At 50.7% G+C, this 21,143-nt stretch overlaps 1 protein-coding gene across 4 annotated transcripts in view; it reads left to right on the top strand.

Moving 5' to 3' along the window:
• LOC139253823 (swi5-dependent recombination DNA repair protein 1 homolog) overlaps window positions 1-20,886 on the top strand; it is a 123,746-nt gene extending 102,860 nt beyond the window's left edge. For 2 of the 4 annotated variants that reach the window (XM_070873587.1, XM_070873586.1), the window contains one exon: window positions 20,540-20,886. In XM_070873587.1, the coding sequence (XP_070729688.1) occupies window positions 20,540-20,751 (212 nt within the window). In that variant the 3' untranslated portion in view covers window positions 20,752-20,886. Of the gene's footprint in view, window positions 1-6,725; window positions 6,776-7,008; window positions 7,435-15,348; window positions 15,441-20,539 lie in introns of those variants that run through there. The other 2 variants (XR_011591988.1, XM_070873588.1) reach the window with 2 other exon arrangements.
• Window positions 20,887-21,143: the final 257 nt, after the last annotated feature.

Below are 21,143 nucleotides of genomic sequence, written 5' to 3'. Positions count from 1 at the left end.
GAGCTCACCTCTGTCAGTAGGGACCCAGTGAGGGAGAGAGGGAGAGCTCACCTCTGTCTGTAGGTTCCCAGTGAGGGAGCGAGATAGCGCTCACCTCTGTCTGCAGGGTCCCAGTGAGGGAGAGAGATGGAGCTCACCTCTGTCTGTAGGGTCCCAGTGAGGGAGAGAGATAGAGCTCACCTCTGTCTGTAGAGTCCCAGTGAGGGAGAGAGGGAGAGCTCACCTGTCTGTAGGGTCTCAGTGAGGGAGAGAGATAGAGCTCACCTCTGTCTGTAGGGTCCCAGTGAGGGAGAGAGGGAGAGCTCACCTGTCTGTAGGGTCCCAGTGAGGGAGAGAGATGGAGCTCACCTCTGTCTGTAGGGTCCCAGTGAGGGAGAGAGGGAGAGCTCACCTCTGTCTGTAGGGTCCCAGTGAGGGAGAGAGATAGCGCTCACCTCTGTCTGTAGAGTCCCAGTGAGGGAGAGAGGGAGAGCTCACCTGTCTGTAGGGTCTCAGTGAGGGAGAGAGATAGAGCTCACCTCTGTCTGTAGAGACCCAGTGAGGGAGAGAGGGAGAGCACACCTCTGTCTGTAGGGACCCAGTGAGGGAGAGAGATAGAGCTCACCTCTGTCTGTAGAGACCCAGTGAGGGAGAGAGGGAGAGCACACCTCTGTCTGTCGGGTCCCAGTGAGGGAGAGAGTGAGAGCTCACCTCTGTCTGTCATGTCCCAGTGAGGGAGAGCTCACCTCTGTCTGTAGAAACCCAGTGAGGGAGAGACGGAGAGCTCATCTCTGTGTGTAGGGTCCCAGTGAGGGAGAGAGATAGAGCTCACCTCTGTCTGTAGGGTCCCAGTGAAGGAGAGAGGGAGAGCTCACCTCTGTCTGTAGGGTCCCAGTGAGGGAGGGAGGGAGAGCTCACCTCTGTCTGAAGGGTCCCAGTGAGGGAGAGAGATAGAGCTCACCTCTGTCTGTAGGGTCCCAGTGAAGGAGAGAGGGAGAGCTCACCTCTGTCTGTAGGGTCCCAGTGAGGGAGGGAGGGAGAGCTCACCTCTGTCTGAAGGGTCCCAGTGAGGGAGCGAGATAGCGGTCTCCTCTGTCTGTAGGGTCCCAGTGAGGGAGAGAGATAGAGCTCACCTCTGTCTGTAGGGTCCCAGTAAGAGACAGAGTGAGAGCTCACCTCTGTCGGTAGGGTCCCAGTGAGGGAGAGAGATAGAGCTCACCTCTGTCTGTAGGGTCCCAGTAAGGGACAGAGTGAAAGCTCACCTCTGTCTGTAGGGACCCAGTGAGGGAGAGAGGGAGAGCTCACCTCTGTCTGTAGGGTCCCAGTGAGGGAGAGAGGTAGAGCTCACCTCTGTCTGTCGGGTCCCAGTGAGGGAGAGAGGTAGAGCTCACCTCTGTCTGTACGGTCCCAGTCGGGGGGGGAGGGAGAGCTCACCTATGCCTGTAGGGTCCCAATGAGGGAGAGAGGGAGAGCTCACCTCTGTCTGTAGGGTCCCAGTAAGGGACAGAGGGAGAGCTCACCTCTGTCAGTAGGGACCTAGTGAGGGAGAGAGGGAGAGCTCACCTCTGTCTGTAGGTTCCCAGTGAGGGAGCGAGATAGCGCTCACCTCTGTCTGTCGGGTCCCAGTGAGGGAGAGAGATAGAGCTCACCTCTGTCTGTAGGGTCCCAGTAAGAGACAGAGTGAGAGCTCACCTCTGTCTATCGGGACCCAGTGAGGGAGAGAGATAGAGCTCACCTCTGTCTGTAGGGTCCAAGTGAGGGAGTGAGATAGCGCTCACCTCTGTCTGTAGGGTCCCAGTGAGGGAGAGAGGGAGAGCTCACCTGTCTGTAGGGTCCCAGTGAGGGAGAGAGATAGAGCTCACCTCTGTCTGTAGGGTCCCAGTGAGGGAGAGAGGGAGAGCTCACCTCTGTCTTTAGCTTCCCAGTGAGGGAGAGATAGAGCTCACCTCTGTCTGTAGGGTCCCAGTAAGAGAGAGATAGAGCTCACCTCTGTCTGTCGGGTCCCAGTGAGGGAGAGAGTGAGAGCTCACCTCTGTCTGTAGGGTCCCAGTGAGGGAGAGAGGTAGAGCTCACCTCTGTCTGTAGGGTCCCAGTGAGGGAGAGAGGGAGAGCTCACCTCTGTCTGTAGGGTCCCAGTGAGGGAGAGAGGGAGAGCTCACCTCTGTCTGTAGGGTCCCAGTGAGGGAGAGAGATAGTGCTCACCTCTGTCTGTAGGTAGTTGAGGCCAATTCACTAAATGTATTCAAAAGGGAGTTAGATGAAGTCCTTACTACTCAGGGGATCAAGGGTTATGGCGAGAAAGCAGGAAGGGGGTACTGAAGTTTCATGTTCAGCCATGAACTCATTGAATGGCGGTGCAGGCTAGAAGGGCTGAATGACCTGCTCCTGCACCTATTTTCTATGTTTCTATGACCCAGTGAGGGAGAGAGGGAGAGCTCACCTCTGTCTGCTGGGTCCCAGTGAGGGAGAGAGGGAGAGCTCACCTCTGTCTGTCGGGTCCCAGTGAGGGAGAGAGGTAGAGCTCACCTCTGTCTGTACGGTCCCAGTCGGGGAGGGAGGGAGAGCTCACCTTTGTCTGTAGGGTCCCAATGAGGGCGAGAGGGAGAGCTCACCTCTGTCTGTAGGGTCCCAGTGAGGGAGAGAGGGAGAGCTCACCTCTGTCTGTAGGGTCCCAGTGAGGGAGAGAGATAGAGCTCACCTCTGTCTGTCGGGTCCCAGTAAGAGACAGAGTGAGAGCTCACCTCTGTCTATAGGGACCCAGTGAGGGAGAGAGATAGAGCTCACCTCTGTCTGTAGGGTCCCAGTGAGGGAGAGAGGGAGAGCTCACCTCTGTCTGTAGGGTCCCAGTGAGGGAGAGAGATAGCGCTCACCTCTGTCTGTAGAGTCCCAGTGAGGGAGAGAGGGAGAGCTCACCTGTCTGTAGGGTCTCAGTGAAGGAGAGAGATAGAGCTCACCTCTGTCTGTAGGGTCCCAGTGAGGGAGAGAGGGAGAGCTCACCTGTCTGTAGGGTCCCAGTGAGGGAGAGAGATGGAGCTCACCTCTGTCTGTAGGGTCCCAGTGAGGGAGAGAGATAGAGCTCACCTCTGTCTGTCGGGTCCCAGTGAGGGAGAGAGATAGAGATCACCTCTGTCTGTAGGGTCCCAGTGAGGGAGAGAGATAGAGCTCACCTCTGTCTGTAGGGTCCCAGTGAGGGAGAGAAGGAGAGCTCACCTCTGTCTGTAGGGTCCCAGTGAGGGAGAGATAGCGCTCACCTCTGTCTGTCGGGTCCCAGTGAGGGAGAGAGTGAGAGCTCACCTCTGTCTGTAGGGTCCCAGTGAGGGAGAGAGATAGAGCTCACCTCTGTCTGTAGGGTCCCAGTGAGGGAGAGAGGTAGAGCTCACCTCTGTCTGTAGGGTCCCAGTGAGGGAGCGAGATAGCGCTCACCTCTGTCTGTTGGATCCCAGTGAGGGAGAGAGATAGAGCTCACCTCTGTCTGTAGGGTCCCAGTAAGGGACAGAGTGAGAGCTCACCTCTGTCTATAGGGACCCAGTGAGGGAGAGAGATAGAGCTCACCTCTGTCTCTCGGGTCCCAGTGAGGGAGAGAGGGAGAGCTCACCTCTGTCTGTAGGGTCCCAGTGAGGGAGGGAGATAGCGCTCACCTCTGTCTGTAGGGTCTTAGTGAGGGAGAGAGATAGCGCTCACCTCTGTCTGTAGGGTCCCAGTGAGGGAGAGAGTGAGAGCTCACCTCTGTCTGTAGGGACCCAGTGAGGGAGAGAGATAGAGCTCACCTCTGTCTGTAGGGTCCCAGTGAGGGAGAGAGGTAGAGCTCACCTCTGTCTGCAGGGACCCAGTGAGGGAGAGAGATAGCGCTCACCTCTGTCTGTAGGGTCCCAGTGAGGGAGAGAGATAGCGCTCACCTCTGTCTGTAGGGTCCCAGTAAGGGACAGAGGGAGAGCTCACCTCTGTCAGTAGGGACCCAGTGAGGGAGAGAGGGAGAGCTCACCTCTGTCTGTAGGTTCCCAGTGAGGGAGCGAGATAGCGCTCACCTCTGTCTGCAGGGTCCCAGTGAGGGAGAGAGATAGAGCTCACCTCTGTCTGTAGGGTCCCAGTAAGAGACAGAGTGAGAGCTCACCTCTGTCTATCGGGACCCAGTGAGGGAGAGAGATAGAGCTCACCTCTGTCTGTAGGGTCCCAGTGAGGGAGAGAGGGAGAGCTCACCTCTGTCTGTAGGGTCCCAGTAAGGGACAGAGGGAGAGCTCACCTCTGTCAGTAGGGACCCAGTGAGGGAGAGAGGGAGAGCTCACCTCTGTCTGTAGGTTCCCAGTGAGGGAGCGAGATAGCGCTCACCTCTGTCTGCAGGGTCCCAGTGAGGGAGAGAGATAGAGCTCACCTCTGTCTGTAGGGTCCCAGTAAGAGACAGAGTGAGAGCTCACCTCTGTCTATCGGGACCCAGTGAGGGAGAGAGATAGAGCTCACCTCTGTCTGTAGGGTCCCAGTGAGGGAGAGAGGGAGAGCTCACCTCTGTCTGTAGGGTCCCAGTGAGGAAGAGAGATAGCGCTCACCTCTGTCTGTCGGGTCCAAGTGAGGGAGTGAGATAGCGCTCACCTCTGTCGGGTCCTAGTGAGGGAGAGAGGGAGAGCTCACCTGTCTGTAGGGTCCCAGTGAGGGAGAGAGATAGAGCTCACCTCTGTCTGTAGGGTCCCAGTGAGGGAGAGAGGGAGAGCTCACCTCTGTCTTTAGCTTCCCAGTGAGGGAGAGATAGAGCTCACCTCTGTCTGTAGGGTCCCAGTGAGGGAGAGAGGTAGAGCTCACCTCTGTCTGTAGGGTCCCAGTGAGGGAGAGAGGGAGAGCTCACCTCTGTCTGTAGGGTCCCAGTGAGGGAGAGAGGGAGAGCTCACCTCTGTCTGTAGGGTCCCAGTGAGGGAGAGAGGGAGAGCTCACCTCTGTCTTTAGCTTCCCAGTGAGGGAGAGATAGAGCTCACCTCTGTCTGTAGGGTCCCAGTAAGGGACAGAGTGAGAGCTCACCTCTGTCTGTAGGGTCCCAGTGAGGGAGAGAGGGAGAGCTCACCTCTGTCTGTAGGGTCCCAGTGAGGGAGAGAGATAGCACTCACCTCTGTCTGTAGGTAGTTGAGGCCAATTCACTAAATATATTCAAAAGGGAGTTTGATGAAGTCCTTACTACTCGGGGGATCAAGGGTTATGGCGAGAAAGCAGGAAGTGGGTACGGAAGTTTCATGTTCAGCCATGAACTCATTGAATGGCGGTGCAGGCTAGAAGGGCTGAATGACCTGCTCCTGCACCTATTTTCTATGTTTCTATGACCCAGTGAGGGAGAGAGGGAGAGCTCACCTCTGTCTGCTGGGTCCCAGTGAGGGAGAGAGGGAGAGCTCACCTCTGTCTGTCGGGTCCCAGTGAGGGAGAGAGGAAGAGCTCACCTCTGTCTGTACGGTCCCAGTCGGGGAGGGAGGGAGAGCTCACCTATGTCTGTAGGGTCCCAATGAGGGCGAGAGGGAGAGCTCACCTCTGTCTGTAGGGTCCCAGTGAGGGAGAGAGGGAGAGCTCACCTCTGTCTGTAGGGTCCCAGTGAGGGAGAGAGATAGAGCTCACCTCTGTCTGTCGGGTCCCAGTAAGAGACAGAGTGAGAGCTCACCTCTGTCTATAGGGACCCAGTGAGGGAGAGAGATAGAGCTCACCTCTGTCTGTAGGGTCCCAGTGAGGGAGAGAGGGAGAGCTCACCTCTGTCTGTAGGGTCCCAGTGAGGGAGAGAGATAGCGCTCACCTCTGTCTGTAGAGTCCCAGTGAGGGAGAGAGGGAGAGCTCACCTGTCTGTAGAGTCTCAGTGAGGGAGAGAGATAGAGCTCACCTCTGTCTGTAGGGTCCCAGTGAGGGAGAGAGGGAGAGCTCACCTGTCTGTAGGGTCCCAGTGAGGGAGAGAGATGGAGCTCACCTCTGTCTGTAGGGTCCCAGTGAGGGAGAGAGATAGAGCTCACCTCTGTCTGTAGAGTCCCAGTGAGGGAGAGAGGGAGAGCTCACCTGTCTGTAGGGTCTCAGTGAGGGAGAGAGATAGAGCTCACCTCTGTCTGTAGGGTCCCAGTGAGGGAGAGAGGGAGAGCTCACCTGTCTGTAGGGTCCCAGTGAGGGAGAGAGATGGAGCTCACCTCTGTCTGTAGGGTCCCAGTGAGGGAGAGAGATCGAGCTCACCTCTGTCTGTTGGGTCCCAGAGAGGGAGCGAAGGAGGTCTCACCTCTGTCTGTAAGGACCCAGTGAGGGAGAGAGGGAGAGCTCACCGCTGTCTGTAGGGTCCCAGTGAGGGAGAGAGGGAGAGCTCACCTCTGTCTGTACGGTCCCAGTGAGGGAGGGAGGGAGAGCTCACCTCTGTCTGTAGGGTCCCAGTGAGGGAGGGAGGGAGAGCTCACCTCTGTCTGTAGGGTCCCAGTGAGGGAGAGAGGGAGAGCTCACCTCTGCACTGGGAGTGTGAGTCTGGATTTATTTCTCGAGTCCCTGGAGTTGCGCTTGATCCGAGCACCTACTGACTGAGAGGCGAGTGCTAGTCACCGAGACGTGGCGGGCAATGCATTCGGGCAGTTTGAGGACTGTGGTGGGGCGGAATATGGAGTTTATGTCGAAAGTCTGTCGGTGTCCCAGTGAGGGAGAGAGGTGTAGTTCCCCGATTATAAATTGATATCCCCACCTGTCCAACTCCCGATTTAAAGTTCCCTCTGATCTCCCAATTCTCTCTAATAATAATTCCTTGTGTTCACTTCCAGAATATCCCCCAGTACGATGAGGACTCTGCTGCAGATTCTAGGTTACCTGAGTAAGTCATTTTCATTATAAACAAACTGCACTGTGCTTATTTAATGTCTTTATGTAGAAAAACTTCCCAAGGCACTTCTGGTTTGTGACTTGCATCAGGACAGTTTCAGGGCTGTGGCAGGGGCGGAAATCTGAGTGGGAAGGTTCAAAAATGGAGTTTAAAGTGAAATTCTTACACTTATTATTTATACTTTTAATTACTGATCAGATTGAAAACCTTTGGATTTGTGATAGGTATTCCATGATTTGGTCTCCATATTACACAAAAAGGATGTCGAGGCAATGGAGAGGGTGCGATGAAGGATTGCCAAGATGATACCAGAACTGAGATGTTATAACTCTCAGCAAAGACTGAACTGGTGGGGGCTCTTTTCTCTGGTAAGGAGAAGGCTGAAGGAGGGGAACATGATACAGGTCTTTAAAGTGATGGCGGTAAACGTATAGGAGATGTTTCCACTTAGGGGCGAGATGAGATCTCGGGAGCCACCAATATAAGATCATCACTGATAAATCCAGTGGGGAATTTGGGAGAAACTTCTTTACCCAGAGAGGGGTGAGAATGTGGAGCTCGCCACCACACAGAGAGGCTGAGGCGAGAGGCAGAGATTATTCATGGCTGAGCTCCATGAACACACAGAGGGAAAGGAATAGAAGGAGATGTTGATAGGATTCTATGTAGACGGATGGGAGGAGGCTCGTGGGGAACATAAACAGCGTTAGGACCAGTTCGGTAAAATGTTCTCTTTCTGTGCTGCAAATTCATCGTAATTCCATGCTGTACATAATTACACAATATTATACATGTATTCTTAATTACTGAACAGATGTAAACATTCAGCATTTGTAATATAGCATTAATATTTGCATTATTGTTATTATTTATTATGCCTTTGTTTTAGATATTTAATATTTGCATTATTGATTGTCAGACTGCTTGTCTGACATCCAGTACTGGATGAGCAGAAATTTTCTCCAATTATATATTGGGAGGACCGAAGCCATTGTCTTCTGTCCCCGCCACAAACTCCCTTGCCACTGACTTCACCCTTCTCCCGAGCATCTGTCTGAGGCTGAACCAGACTCTTCGCAACTTTGGTCATTTTTGACCCTGAAATGAGCTTTCGACCACATACCTGCGGAATAACTAAAAGCCCCATTTCCACCTCTGTAACATCGCCCACCTCCGCCCCTGCCTCAGCTTATCTGCTGCTGAAACCCTCATCCATGCCTTTGTTAAATCTAGACCTGACTGCTCCAAAGCACTCCTGGCTGGCCTCCCACATTTTACCCCACGTAAACTAGAGGTGATCCAAAACTCGGCTGCCCTGCCGTGCAGCAAGCAAACCTGAGCACTGGGTGACATTCAGAATTCAGCAGAGGAGGACTAAGGGTTTAATTAGGAAGGGGAAAATAGAGTATGAGAGTAAGCTTGCAGGGAGCATAAAAACTGACTGCAAAAGCTTCTATAAATATGTGAAGAGAAAAAGATCAGTGAAGACTAATGTCGGTCCATTGCAGTCAGAATCAGGTGAATTTATAATGGAGAATAAAGAAATAGCAGACTAATTGAACAAATACTTTGCTTCTGCCTTCACTAAGGAAGACACAAATAACCTCCCGATAATACTAGGGGACCGAGGGTCTAACAAGAAGGGGGAACTGAGTGAAATCTTTATTAGTCAGGAAATGGTGTTAGGAAAATTGAAGGGACTGAAGGCTGATAAATCCCCAGGGCCTGATAATCTGCATCCCAGAGTACTTAAGGAAGTGGTCCTCGAAATAGTGAATGCATTGGTGATCATTTTCCAACATTCCATGGACTCTGGATCAGTTCCTATGGACTGGAGGGTAGCTAAAGTAACCCCACTTTTTAAAAAAGGAGGGAGAGAGAAAACAGGTAATTATAGATCAGTTAGCCTGACATCGGTGGTGGGGAAAATGTTGGAGTCAATTCTTAAAGATGCAATAGCAGCGCATTTGGAAAGCAGTGATGGGATCGGTCCAAGTCAGCATGGATTTATAAAAGGGAAATCATGCTTGACAAATCTTCGAGAATTTTTTGAGGATGTAACTCGTAGAGTGGACAAGGGAGAACCACTGGATGTGGTGTATTTGGACTTTCAAAAGGCTATTGACAAGGTCCTACACAGGAGATTAGTGTGCAAAATCAAAGCACATGGTATTGGGGGTAATGTATTGACGTGGATAGAGAACTGGTTGGCAGACAGGAAGCAAAGAGTGGGAATAAACAGGTCCTTTTCAGAATGGCAGGCAGTGACGCAGTGTTCAGTGCTGGGACCCCAGCTATTTACAATATACATTAATGTTTTAGACGAAGGAATTGAGTGTAATATCTCCAAGTTTGCACATGACACTAAGCTGGGTGGCAGTGTGAGCTGTGAGGAAGATGTTAAGAGGCTGCAGGTGGACTTGGACAGGTTAGGTGAGTGGGCAAATGCATGGTAGATGTGAGGTTATCCACTTTGGTGGTAAAAACATGAAGGCAGATTATTATCTGTATGGTGACAGATTAGTAAAAGGGGAGGTGCAACGAGACCTGGGTGTCATGGTACATCAATCATTGAAGGATACCATGCAGGTACAGCAGGCGGTGAAGAAGGCAAATGGCATGTTGGCCTTCATAGCGAGGGAATTTGAGTATAGGAGCAGGGAGGTGTTACTACAGTTGTACAGGGCCTTGGTGAGGCCTCATCTGGAATATTGTGCACAGTTTTTGTCTCCTAATCTGAGGAAGGTCGTTCTTGCTATTGAGGGAGTGCAGCGAAGGTTCACCAGACTGATTCCAGGGATGGCTGGACTGACATATGAGGAAAGACTGGATCGGCTAGGCTGAAATTCACTGGAATTTAGAAGAATACGAGGGGATCTCATAGAAACATATACAATTTTGACGGGACTGGACAGGTTAGATACAGGAAGAATGTTCCCGATGTTGGGGAAGTCCAGAACCAGGGGACACAGTCTAAGGATAAGGTGTAAGCCATTTAGGACCGAGATGAGGAGAAACTTCTTCACTCAGAGAATTGTGAACCTGTGGAATTCTCTGCCACAGAAAGTTGTTGGGTCCAGTTCATTTGACATATTCAAAAGGGAGTTAGATGTGGCCCTTACGGCTAAAGGGATCAGTGGGTATGGGGAGAAGGCTGGGGTGGGGTACTGAGGGAATGATCAGCCATGATCTTATTGAATGGCGGTGCAGGTTCGAAGGGACGAATGGCCCGCTCCTGCACCTATTTTCTATATTTCTATGTTTCTAACTGGCACCAAGGAGCGAGAGAGGAGGGGGAGTGACAGAGGACGGGAGAGCGAGGTAGGAGGGGGGAGCGAGAGAGAAGGGGGGAGTGCCAGAGAGAAGGGGGGAGTGAGAGAGAGAGAGGAGGGAAATGGGGAGCGAGAGATGGAGGAGCGATGGTGAGATGAGGGGGGAGCGAGAGAGAGATGGGGGAGCAAAAGAGACAGGAGGCGGGGAGCGAGAGTGAGGAGGAGGGGGCGAGCGAGACAGCCAGAGAGAGATGAGCGGAGAGAGCCAGAGAGAGAGCGGGAGGGGGAGAGAGTGAGAGACTCATGCGGGGGGAGAGAGAGAGGGAGGAGCGGGTAGAGACAGAGACAGAGAGAGAGGGAGAGAGCGGGTGGGAGAGAGAGACTGCAGGAGTGAGCGAGGGAGAGAGAGAGAGAGGAAGAGAGAGCACGGGAGAGAGAGAGAGAGAGAGAGACAGCAGGGGAGAGAGAAAGCGAGAGAGAGAGCGGGAGAGAGAGAGAGTAGGGGGGAGCGAGGGCGGAGGGGGGGGTGCGAGAGAGGAGTTGCGGGGCGAGAGAGGAGGGGGTAGTGAGAGAGGAGCGGGGTAGTGAGAGAGGAGGGGAGAGAGGAGGGGGGAGCGAGAGAGAAGGTTGGAAGAGAGAGGAGGGGGGAGCGAGAGTGGAGGGGGGAGTGAGGGAGAGATGAGGGGGAGTGAGAGAGAGAGGAGGGGGTTAGCGAGAGAAAGATGAGGGAGGAGCGAGAGAGAGAGAGGAGGGAGATGGGGAGTGAGAGATGAGGGGGGTGAGAGAGTAGAGGGAGCGAGAGAGGAGAGGGGAGCAAGAGGAGGGGAGCGAGAGAGGAGGGGGAGCGAAGGGGGGGAGCGAGAGAGGAGGGGGGAGTGAACGGGAGTGGAGCGGGGAGCGAGAGAGAGAGATAAGGGGGGAGTGAGAAAGAGAGAGGAGGGGGGAGCAAGAGAGAGAGAGGAGGGGGGTGGGGAGCGAGAGATGGATGGGAGGGCGAGAGAGGAGGGGGCGCGAGAGAGAGATAGGGGGAGCGATAGAGAGGAGGGGGAGCAAGGGAGAGAGGAGGGGGAGCGAGAGAGAGAGGCGGGGGAGCGAGAGAGAGGGGTGAGCGAGAGAGAGAGAGGAGGGGGGAGCGAGAGAGAGAGGAGAGGGGTGGAGCGAGAGAGAGAGAGGAGGGGGGAGCGACAGAGCAAGAGAGGAGGGGGGAGAGTGAGAGAGCGAGAGAGGAGTGGGGCGAGCGAGAGAGCGAGAGAGGGAGGAGCGGAGTGAGCCAGAGAGCAGGAGGGGGAGAGAGAGAGAGAGAGAGAGAGAGTGGAGCGGGGAGAGAGAGAGAGAGAGAGAGAGAGATGCGGGTGGAGAGAGAGAGAGCGAGAGGAATGTGTAGGGAAAGAGAGAGCGCGAGAGAGGTAGCGGGAGGGAGAGAGGGAGGGGGAGAGAAAGTGCATGGCAGAGAGCGAGAGAGAGCACACGAAAGGAGGGGGGAGAGCGAGTGAAGGAGGAGCAGAATGAGCCGGAGAGAGAGAGAGAGAGAGCACGGCAGAGAGAGAGAGAGAGCAGGAGAGAGAGAGAGAGAGAGAGGGCGGGGGGGCGGAGAGAGAGAGAGAGAGAAAGAATGGGGGGAGAGAGCGCGAGCGGGGAGAGAGAGAGCGGGGGGAGAGAGAGAGAGAGCCATAGGGGGAGAGGGAGAGAAATAGAGAGAGAGTGGGAGGGAGAGAGAGAGAGAGGAGTGGGCGGAGAGAGAGAGAGAGAGCGGGGAGAGAGAGAGAGAGAGCGGGGAGAGAGAGAGTGGGGTGTATTGTATGGGGTTAATCACATAGGGTTAATTATGATATTTAGTCATTCATCGGGTGTCTCTGCTCCCATGCCCTGTAGAATGTTGTTGCTATTTCGAGAGAGAGAGAGGGAGCGACCTTGCGACGCACACCAGCTTGTTATGAGATGGTCCGTGGCTTGAGCTCTCATGCTTTGTGGACAAGCACCTGGGGTCTTACAGATTAGGAGTTTGCCATAAGCCACATGCACCCATGTTTTGTTCAATAGTATGTTTATTTGACAGTATAAAGGTACAGCACTGTCCCGTAGCTCTTCGAACTTCACCTTGGACCGTGATTCGCGAGCGGTGCCGGGACCCCCAATGCTCCAGACCAGCCGTCGCTTGTGGAGTTCCCGACGGGTGGAAGGCCGTGAGCGTTGTTGCATCTTATCATACTTCTCTTTTCTTTGTAAACTGTATTATTAATGTTTCTTTTCTCTCAGTAAACTGTGTTTTATTCTTTACTTCATTTGTCTTGTCTCTTATTTAACATTCATCCAGATCCTGAACCTGGGTCTATTATTATTGATCCAAAACATGGGGAGAGAGAGAGAGCAGGAGGGAGAGAACGAGAGAGAGAGAGGGGGAGAGAGCGGGGGCGAGAGAGAGAGAGAGGAGCGGGCGGAGAGAGAGAGAGCGGGGGGGAGAGTGGGGGGAGAGAGAGTGGGGGGAGAGAGAGGGCAGGGAGAGAGAGAGCATGAGGGAGAGAGAGAGAGCGGGAGGGAGAGAGAGAGAAGAGCGAGCAGAGAGAGAGAGAGAGTGGGAGGGAGAGAGAGAGAGTGTGAGAGAGAGAGAATGGGAGGGACTGTCTTTTGAATTTGTTCGCAGAAAGGGAAAGTTTATTTTCGTGGTGTACCTTGAAAATTAAAGTTATTGAGGTTAATTAACCAATGAAAATCCGACTTTCATTGTGGCCACGGTGAAATTCTGGTTATTTCAAAGTGTGAATGTCTCTGGTTCTGGAAATGAGACTTTCACATTGAGGAGGAAATAGACACCTTATGATTTTTTTTGCTAGAACAAATAAAAGATGGCGTTTGGTTGTTTGGAGAAAGTTTTTCTTAATTTTACGTAAAATGACTCACTGACATGAGACAATGTTTTGTTCCACCTTCATATAAATTCAAAGAAGTTCACCCTTTCTGCTGACAGGTGTTCTTAATTCTGCAAGGAACCACTTTTGAATTGCCACCTGTGAGACTGAGCAAGCTGTGATATAGGGAGACTCAGCAGGGGGAGGCAGTGAGGTGTAACAGCTGTGATATAGGGAGACCCCAGCAGAGGGAGGCAGTGAGGTGTAACAGCTGTGATATAGGGAGACACCAGAGGGGGAGGCAGTGAGGTGTAACAGGTGTGATGTCGGGAGACTCAGCAGGGGGAGGCAGTGAGGTGTAACAGCTGTAATATAGGGAGACACCAGAGGGGGAGGCAGTGAGGTGTAACAGGTGTGATATAGGGAGACACCAGCAGAGGGAGGCAGTGAGATGTAACAGGTGTGATATAGGGAGACACCAGCAGAGGGAGGCAGTGAGGTTTAACAGGTGTGATATAGGGAGACACCAGAGGGGGAGGCAGTGAGGTGTAACAGCTGTGATATAGGGAGACACCAGCAGAGGGAGGCAGTGAGGTGTAACAGGTGTGATATAGGGAGACACCAGAGGGGGAGGCAGTGAGGTGTAACAGCTGTGATATAGGGAGACACCAGCAGAGGGAGGCAGTGAGGTGTAACAGGTGTGATATAGGGAGACACCAGAGGGGGAGGCAGTGAGGTGTAACAGCTGTGATATAGGGAGACCCCAGCAGGGGGATGCAGTGAGGTGTAACAGCTGTGATATAGGGAGACACCAGAGGGGGAGGCAGTGAGGTGTAACAGGTGTGATATAGGGAGACCCCAGCAGGGGGAGGCAGTGAGATGTAACAGGTGTGATATAGGGAGACACCAGCAGAGGGAGGCAGTGAGGTGTAACAGGTGTGATATAGGGAGACACCAGAGGGGGAGGCAGTGAGGTGTAACAGGTGTGATATAGGGAGACACCAGCAGAGGGAGGCAGTGAGGTGTAACAGGTGTGATATAGGGAGACACCAGAGGGGGAGGCAGTGAGGTGTAACAGCTGTGATATAGGGAGACCCCAGCAGGGGGAGGCAGTGAGGTGTAACAGGTGTGATATAGGGAGACCCCAGCAGGGGGAGGCAGTGAGGTGTAACAGGTGTGATATAGGGAGACCCCAGCAGGGGGAGGCAGTGAGGTGTAACAGCTGTGATATAGGGAGACCCCAGCAGGGGGAGGCAGTGAGGTGTAACAGCTGTGATATAGGGAGACCCCAGCAGAGGGAGGCAGTGAGATGTAACAGGTGTGATATAGGGAGACCCCAGCAGGGGGAGCCAGTGAGGTGTAACAGCTGTGATATAGGGAGATCCCAGCAGAGGGAGGCAGTGAGGTGTAACAGGTGTGATATCGAGAGACCCCAGCAGGGGGCGGCAGTGAGCTGTAACAGTTGTGATATAGGGAGACCCCAGCAGAGGGAGGCAGTGAGATGTAACAGGTGTGATATAGGGAGACACCAGCAAGGGGAGGCAGTGAGATGTAACAGGTGTGATATAGGGAGACACCAGCAGGGGGAGACAGAGACAGTGAGCTGTGATATAGAGACCAGCAGAGGGAGGCAGTCAGTAAAGTCAGTCAGTCTGGTTGTCTTAAATAGGAATCACTGAAAAGCCTCATTTAATAGCATGTTGTACAGTGAGCTAAAGTTGCCCAGTTAGAGTAGACAATGAGTCCTCATGAACCCCAGAGGCACTGTTAGGAGGCACACACTGTATAATCCTCAGGGGCAGTGACATGACTCTCACTCACCGCACACGGCACAGGATCAGCTGGGGAAAGGGGAGGAAGCTCGGGGTTAAACAGGGAGCCAGCAAAAAGGGTGCAAGCAGGGGGGAACCCATCAAACCAGATTCCTTCAGCAAGAGACTTAGTGAGGGAGCAGGATAATGTACCTGAGTGAGGCTCCCCAAGGTCCATCAGCCCAGCCTCTGACTGTCTGCACTCAGGGGCCTGGGGGAGGGAGAGCAGACACAGGAAGGAACCATTTGGGATACAGCAGGTTATGCCTCCTCTCCACCCCCCTCCCCCCGTTACAGAAAAAAATGACCCTCCCACAGCTGGGTGGGGTGGGGGGAGGCTTAAGGTGGAGGAATCAGCACACTGGGAGGTTGAGGCATTTTGACAGCTGGGCTATTTAAGGGCTTCCAGAGCTAGCTTTCAGTCTTGGTGCTGCAGACAGGTCTCTCCAAGTAATGTAACTGTATCTCTGTTTCTGTCTTTAAAGTTTGGCGGTCTCTGTCCAGGAAATGTAGTTGTATTGTCGAATGATTAGACAGTGCTGTGCTGAATGTGTGTATGTGAACTCTGTTTGTGAGAGAGACTCCGTGTGTGAAACTCTGAGCTTTTACTGCAGTCCCCCCTCTGCCTGTTCCAGGTTCTGTGCCCCGGTGTGGGAGAAAGTTTTCCGAGCTGTGGGTCAAGGGTCTGCGAGAAGGTGGCGATGCTGAGTGCTGACCATGTGTGGTGGTGAGTATCACTAATTTTTCTCATTCTCTCTCATTTCTCACTCTTGCTGTTTTTCTCGCACCGATCTCGCTTTTTCTCCTTTCTCAGTTTCTCCCTTTTCATCCTTTCTTGTGCTGTTCCTTTCATCCTTTTCCAGTTCACTCTTGTATTTCTCTATTCTCCCTATTTTCTCTTTGCCTCTCTGGATTCTATTTCTCTATCGCATTTCTTTCTCCCTTTAGAAACATAGGAACATAGAACATAGAAACATACAGTGCAGAAGGAGACCTTTTTGGCCCATTGTGTCCACGCCGGCTGACAAAGAGCCGCATGGCCCTTGGTCAGCAGCCCTAAAGGTTACATATAAACCAATGAACAATGACAGAAAGGCAAAGAGCACCCAGCCCAACCAGTCCGCCCCACACTACTTATACTGAAAACATCTACACTCCACCCCAACCGGAGCCATGTGATCTCCTGGGAGAGGCAAAAACCAGATAAAAACCCAGGCCAATTTAGGGAGAGAAAAATCTGGGAAAATTCCTCTCCAACCCATCCAGGCAATCAAAACTAGTCCAGGAGTTCACCCTGGTCGTATTCTATTCCCTGCAGTACTTACCATATCTGTGCAATCCAACAAAAGGTAATCCAGTCTAATCCCAATTAGCAGCTCTAGGTCCGTAACCCTGCAGGTTACGGCACTTCAAGTGCCCATCCAACCATCTCAAAAGTGATGAGGGTTTCAGCATCCACCACCCTTCCAGGCAGCGAGTTCCAGATCCCCACAACCCTCAACGTAAAGAAGCCCCCCCTCAAATCCTCTCTAAAGCTTCCACCAACCACCTTAAAACTATGCCCCCTCGTAATAGACCCCTCCATCAATGGAAATGAACCCTTACTATGCACTATGCCCAGGCCCCTCAATATTTTGTACACCTCAATGAGGTCTCCTCTCAACGTCCTCTGTTGTAATGAGAACAAACCCAGCCTATCCAATCTGTCTTCATAACTAAGATTCTCCATTCCAGGCAGCATCCTAGTAAATCTCCTCTGCACCCTCTCTAGTGCAATCACGTCCTTTCTATAATACGGCGACCAGAACTGCATGCAGTATTCCAGCTATGGCCTAACCAAAGTATTGTACAATTTAAGCATAACCTCCCTGCTCTTATATTCTATGCTTCAGCCAATAAAGGCAAGCATTCAGTATACCTTCTTAACCATGTTATCCACCTGGCATGCTACTTTCAGGGATCTGTGGACAAGCACTCCAAGGTCCCATTGTTCATCTATACTAAGTGGCCGACCGCTTAATGTGTATACCCTTTCCTTATTAGCCCTCCCAAAGTGCATCACCTCACACTTCTCTCAATTAAATTCCATTTGCCACTGCTCTGCCCACCTGACCAGTAGATTGATATCCTCCTGCAGCCCATGACTTTCCTCTTCATTATCAAGCACACAGCCAATTTTAGTGTCGTCTGCAAACATCTTAATCATACTCCCTATATTCAAATCTAAATCGTTGATATATATCACAACAAGCAAGGGACCCAATACTGAGCCCTGCAGAACCCCATTGGAAACATCTTTCCAGTCACAAACATCCATCAATCATTACCCTTTGCTTCCTACCTCTGAGCCAATTTTGGATCAAACTTGCCACTTTGCCCTGGAACCCATGGGCTTTAACCTTGACCAGTCTACCATGCGGGACCTTATCAAAAGCCTTGCTAACGTCCATATATACTACATTATATGCACTACCCTCATTGACTCTTTTGGTTACCACCACAAAAAATTCAATCAGGTTCGTCAAACATGATCTTCCCTGAACAAATCCATGCTGACTGTTCCTAATTAATCCTTGCCTATCCAAATGCAGATTTATCCTGTCTTTCAGAGTTTTTTCCAATAATTTTCCCACCACTGAGGTTAGGCTGACAGGCCTGTAATTACTCGGTCTATCCCTTTTCCCCTTCTTAAACAAAGGTACTACATTAGCAGTCCTCCAATCCTCCATATCCATATCCATATCCATATCCAAAGAGGACTGGAAAATGATGGTCAAGACTTCTGCTATTTCCTCTTACTTTGCTCAACAGCCTGGGATGCATTTCATCCGGGCCTGGGGACATATCAAAGCTGCTAAATCCCTTAATACTCCCCCCCTCCACTATTTATTTCATCAAGAATATCATACTCCTCCTCTATAGCAGTATCTGCAATACCTCTTTCCTTTGTGAAAACAGATGCAAAGTATTCATTAAGAACCCTACCAACATCTTCCACTTCCACACAAAGATTACCCTCATGGCCTCTAATAGGCCCGACACTTTCTTTAGTTCCCTTCTTACTCTTAATATATTTATAGAACATCTTGGGGTTTTCCTTTAATTTTACTGGCGAAGAATTTCTCGTGCTCTCTCTTAGCATTTCTAATATCCTTGTTAATTTTGCCTCAACTTTCTATATGCTGCAGATTCTAAAGTATTTAGCTGTAATGACATAAGTGTCCTTTTTCTTAATCCTCTTTCTCCCTTTCTCTCTCCATTCTTCCTGTTTCATTCCTTTTCTCTTACACTTTCCCTCCGACCTTTCTCTCTTTTCTATCTCCTCTCTCCATTCTATTATATTTCTGTTTCTCTCTTTGCCCTCCAATTTCTCCTTTCACTCTTCCACTTTTCCCCTCTCTCTCCATTGTCCTTCCTTCTCTCCTTCTCTCTTTTTCCTGTTATACACCCGTCCCCTATACAAGAGAGGGAGAGATGCCCTCTGGGAATGCGCAGTTTTCTGCTTTTAAGATGGCAGAACCTACAAATTGACTAAATCCTAATAACGCGGTATACCTTGCAGGCCAAGAGCCTTTTTGTTCAACTTTAATAAATACAGACAAGTGAAGTGAATTCCAATGAGTAGAGGCTCGACCTTTCCTCATGTCAGCCCCCTCATCTCTGGAATCAACCTGGTGAATCTTCTCTGAACTGCCTCCAAAGCAAGTTTATCCTTAAATATGGAAACTAACTATATGCAGTATTCCATGTGTGGCCTCATCAATACCCTGTATAACTGTAGTAAGACTTCCCTGCTTTAATACTCCATCCCCTTTGCAATAAAGGCCAAGATACCATTGGTCTTCCTGATTACTTGCTGTACCTGCATACTAACCTTTGGTGTTTCATGCACCAGGACCCCAGGTCTTGCTGTACTGCAGCACTTTACAATTTTTCTCCATTTAAATAATAACTTGCTCTTCGATGTTTTCTGCCAAAGTGCATAACCTTACATTTTCCAACATTATACTCCATCTGCCAAATTTTTGCCCAATCACTTAGCCTGTATATCCTTTTGCAGGTTTTGTTACCTCACACAATGCTTTTCCTCCCATCCTTATCGTCAGCAAACTTGGCTACACTACACTTGGCCCATTCATTCAAGTCATTAAAATAGATTGTAAATAGTTGGGTTGAATTCAATTAGAAAAGTCGAAACGAACAAAGTACTGTTTTTCAATGTGGTTGCAGAAAGGAAATGTTTCTGTATTTGCACGGTGTCCTTTGAAAATTAGTGTCTCCACGGGTGAAAAAACCAATAAACGTTATTCAAAGTTAACCTTTTTTATGTACTAAGTGTAGTGCATAGGGTTAATTTTATAATGGGCGGTCAGGTCACCTGACCATATGGGAGGAGCTTATTGAGCTTAAATATCGAGCTCTGGGACTTTGATGCTCAGATGACTTCCGGAGGCAGAAGGGGAGCAGCGGTAAAACAGTGAGTTGGGTCGTAGTGCTGTATTTTTTGCTGTTGGGACTTTTTCGATTCTTACTAAAACCTAATCGTTCCTAAACCTCATCCTCCCAGAAACCCTTTTTTGGTCTCTGATGAGCCCTAGAAGGGGCGAAACACACCGGGCCTATTCCTTTCCTAAATCAATCCCGAACCCTAAATGCAGTGAGTTACTTCAGATAGTGCTATTTTTAGCATTTAAAAAACAAATCTAAAGTTTGTGAGAAGGTAGACAGACAGAGGACGGTTTGGTCAACATGCGACAGGGACGGGCCTGGGGCACTTGTTCCTCCTTTCAGATGCCACTGTTCATGGACCTTGCGTGGCCTTGGCTTGCAGCCCTTTCGACGTTGATCTGGTCTGTCCTGTGCTTGCCTGTGGCGAGGGGTGTGAGTTCAGGCTCAGATAAAAGGTTGGCTAAGGCAATTGAAAGTCTGAGTAGTAAACTTTGGGCATCGTGAGCCGATCAAAAGTGGCAGTTATGGATTCTGGAAAATCCCAGGGGTGGTGGGGGGTGGGTTTACCCTGCTGTCCATCGCATTGCAACAGATGTCTGGGTCCAAATGGTCTGGATAAGGGTTTGCTGTGTAGGTTATTTTTTTTGTAGTCTTCTGGTCTGGTGTCACGGAATTCCAGAATAATGTTTGGTTGTGATTGACCTGGATGGTTTCTCCATCCAGGGTGATGGCTGTAATCTGCATTCTTTATCCTGTCTAATGACATGGAATTCCGGTATGATGTCATGTTGCTACAAGTATCCGGATCCAAATGGCCCGGAGAACGGTTTGTCTGGGCGAGGGATAAAGAACAGACTTTATCACGTCTGTGGGGTCGTGGACCTGGTGCGCAGTGATCAACAAATCCATAACTCTCTCCCTTCCCCCAAGTGTGCGAGGCACCCTCCCCTGGTGACAATTGTTGCAACCTTGGCCCATTTGAGTTTATCCCGGTTGGTGATAGGTGAATTCTAAAGATGCTAGCTGGGTCTAAGTCTGGACTATCGCTCCCAAAAGGAACAACCCGAGAATGTTACGATACTCCCGATCACTTTTTTTTAATAAAGTTTAACCTGATTGCAATTATCTTTGATATTGTAAGGGACCGGGCTCTCGTAATGTACCTTCACCAAAAGTGTGCTTGAGATGTGGTTTGTTATTGGTACACTGACTTCAAAAAGAGAGTTATTTAAAGAACTGATACAATCTATAGTTGGTGAGTCAGTCAATTGCAACATTAACAGTTCTAAACAATGAAATACAATCTTATTTGTTGTGGAGAATTGTACTTTTAAATCAAGACTTTTACAGTATTAGTCCTTCACATTGTTTAAGCAGGATATTCATCAGTTATCAACGTAGCAGTTACCTTCAATCCCCGTGAAGTAGGCGACCACAAAAGCACGATGCCTTTTGCCTTGCTCTGTAATCGCCAAACTCTGCACCAGGGAGATGCGCCCCTCATCGGCCTGTGCGACCCCCTCTGCGGGATTATTTTAACTGGAGAGCAGGGCACCTCCAGAACTGTGAAGCCTAAAAGGGAAGACTGAGGTTCCACCGTGAAAAGGATTTCAACCTACTTGCAAGGCGTTGCTTTGATATGTTGCCACGCAGATGAGGCATCTCCAGGAAAGGTTCATACCGTGCATGGGTGGAATCGTAAGGAAACCCAGGCATGAAGAGACTGCGCCAAGCACAAATATTCACCTTAAAGGATGTTTTTTAAACTCTTTTTTTTTGTGTGGCAATTGTCAATGTTTGTTTGGGGAGTTCAAGAATCTTGTCTAAAAGCCTGTATTTAAAATAAATGTCTTTGCTTCAGTTGTGGCCACCTTTTCGGATGTTTTTTAAACCCTTTCTTGTACTGGAAGTAGGCAGTTTCCTGATTGTGTAGCTATTATTGAATGACATTGAGTTAGAAACTTGGGTGCATTGTTTTGAT

Source organism: Pristiophorus japonicus, unplaced genomic scaffold (assembly GCF_044704955.1).
Source record: "Pristiophorus japonicus isolate sPriJap1 unplaced genomic scaffold, sPriJap1.hap1 HAP1_SCAFFOLD_516, whole genome shotgun sequence".
NCBI classification, from domain to species: Eukaryota; Metazoa; Chordata; class Chondrichthyes; family Pristiophoridae; genus Pristiophorus; species Pristiophorus japonicus.
The sequence above is the reverse complement of the archived record's forward strand: the minus strand, read 5'-3'. Positions and strand labels throughout refer to the sequence as shown.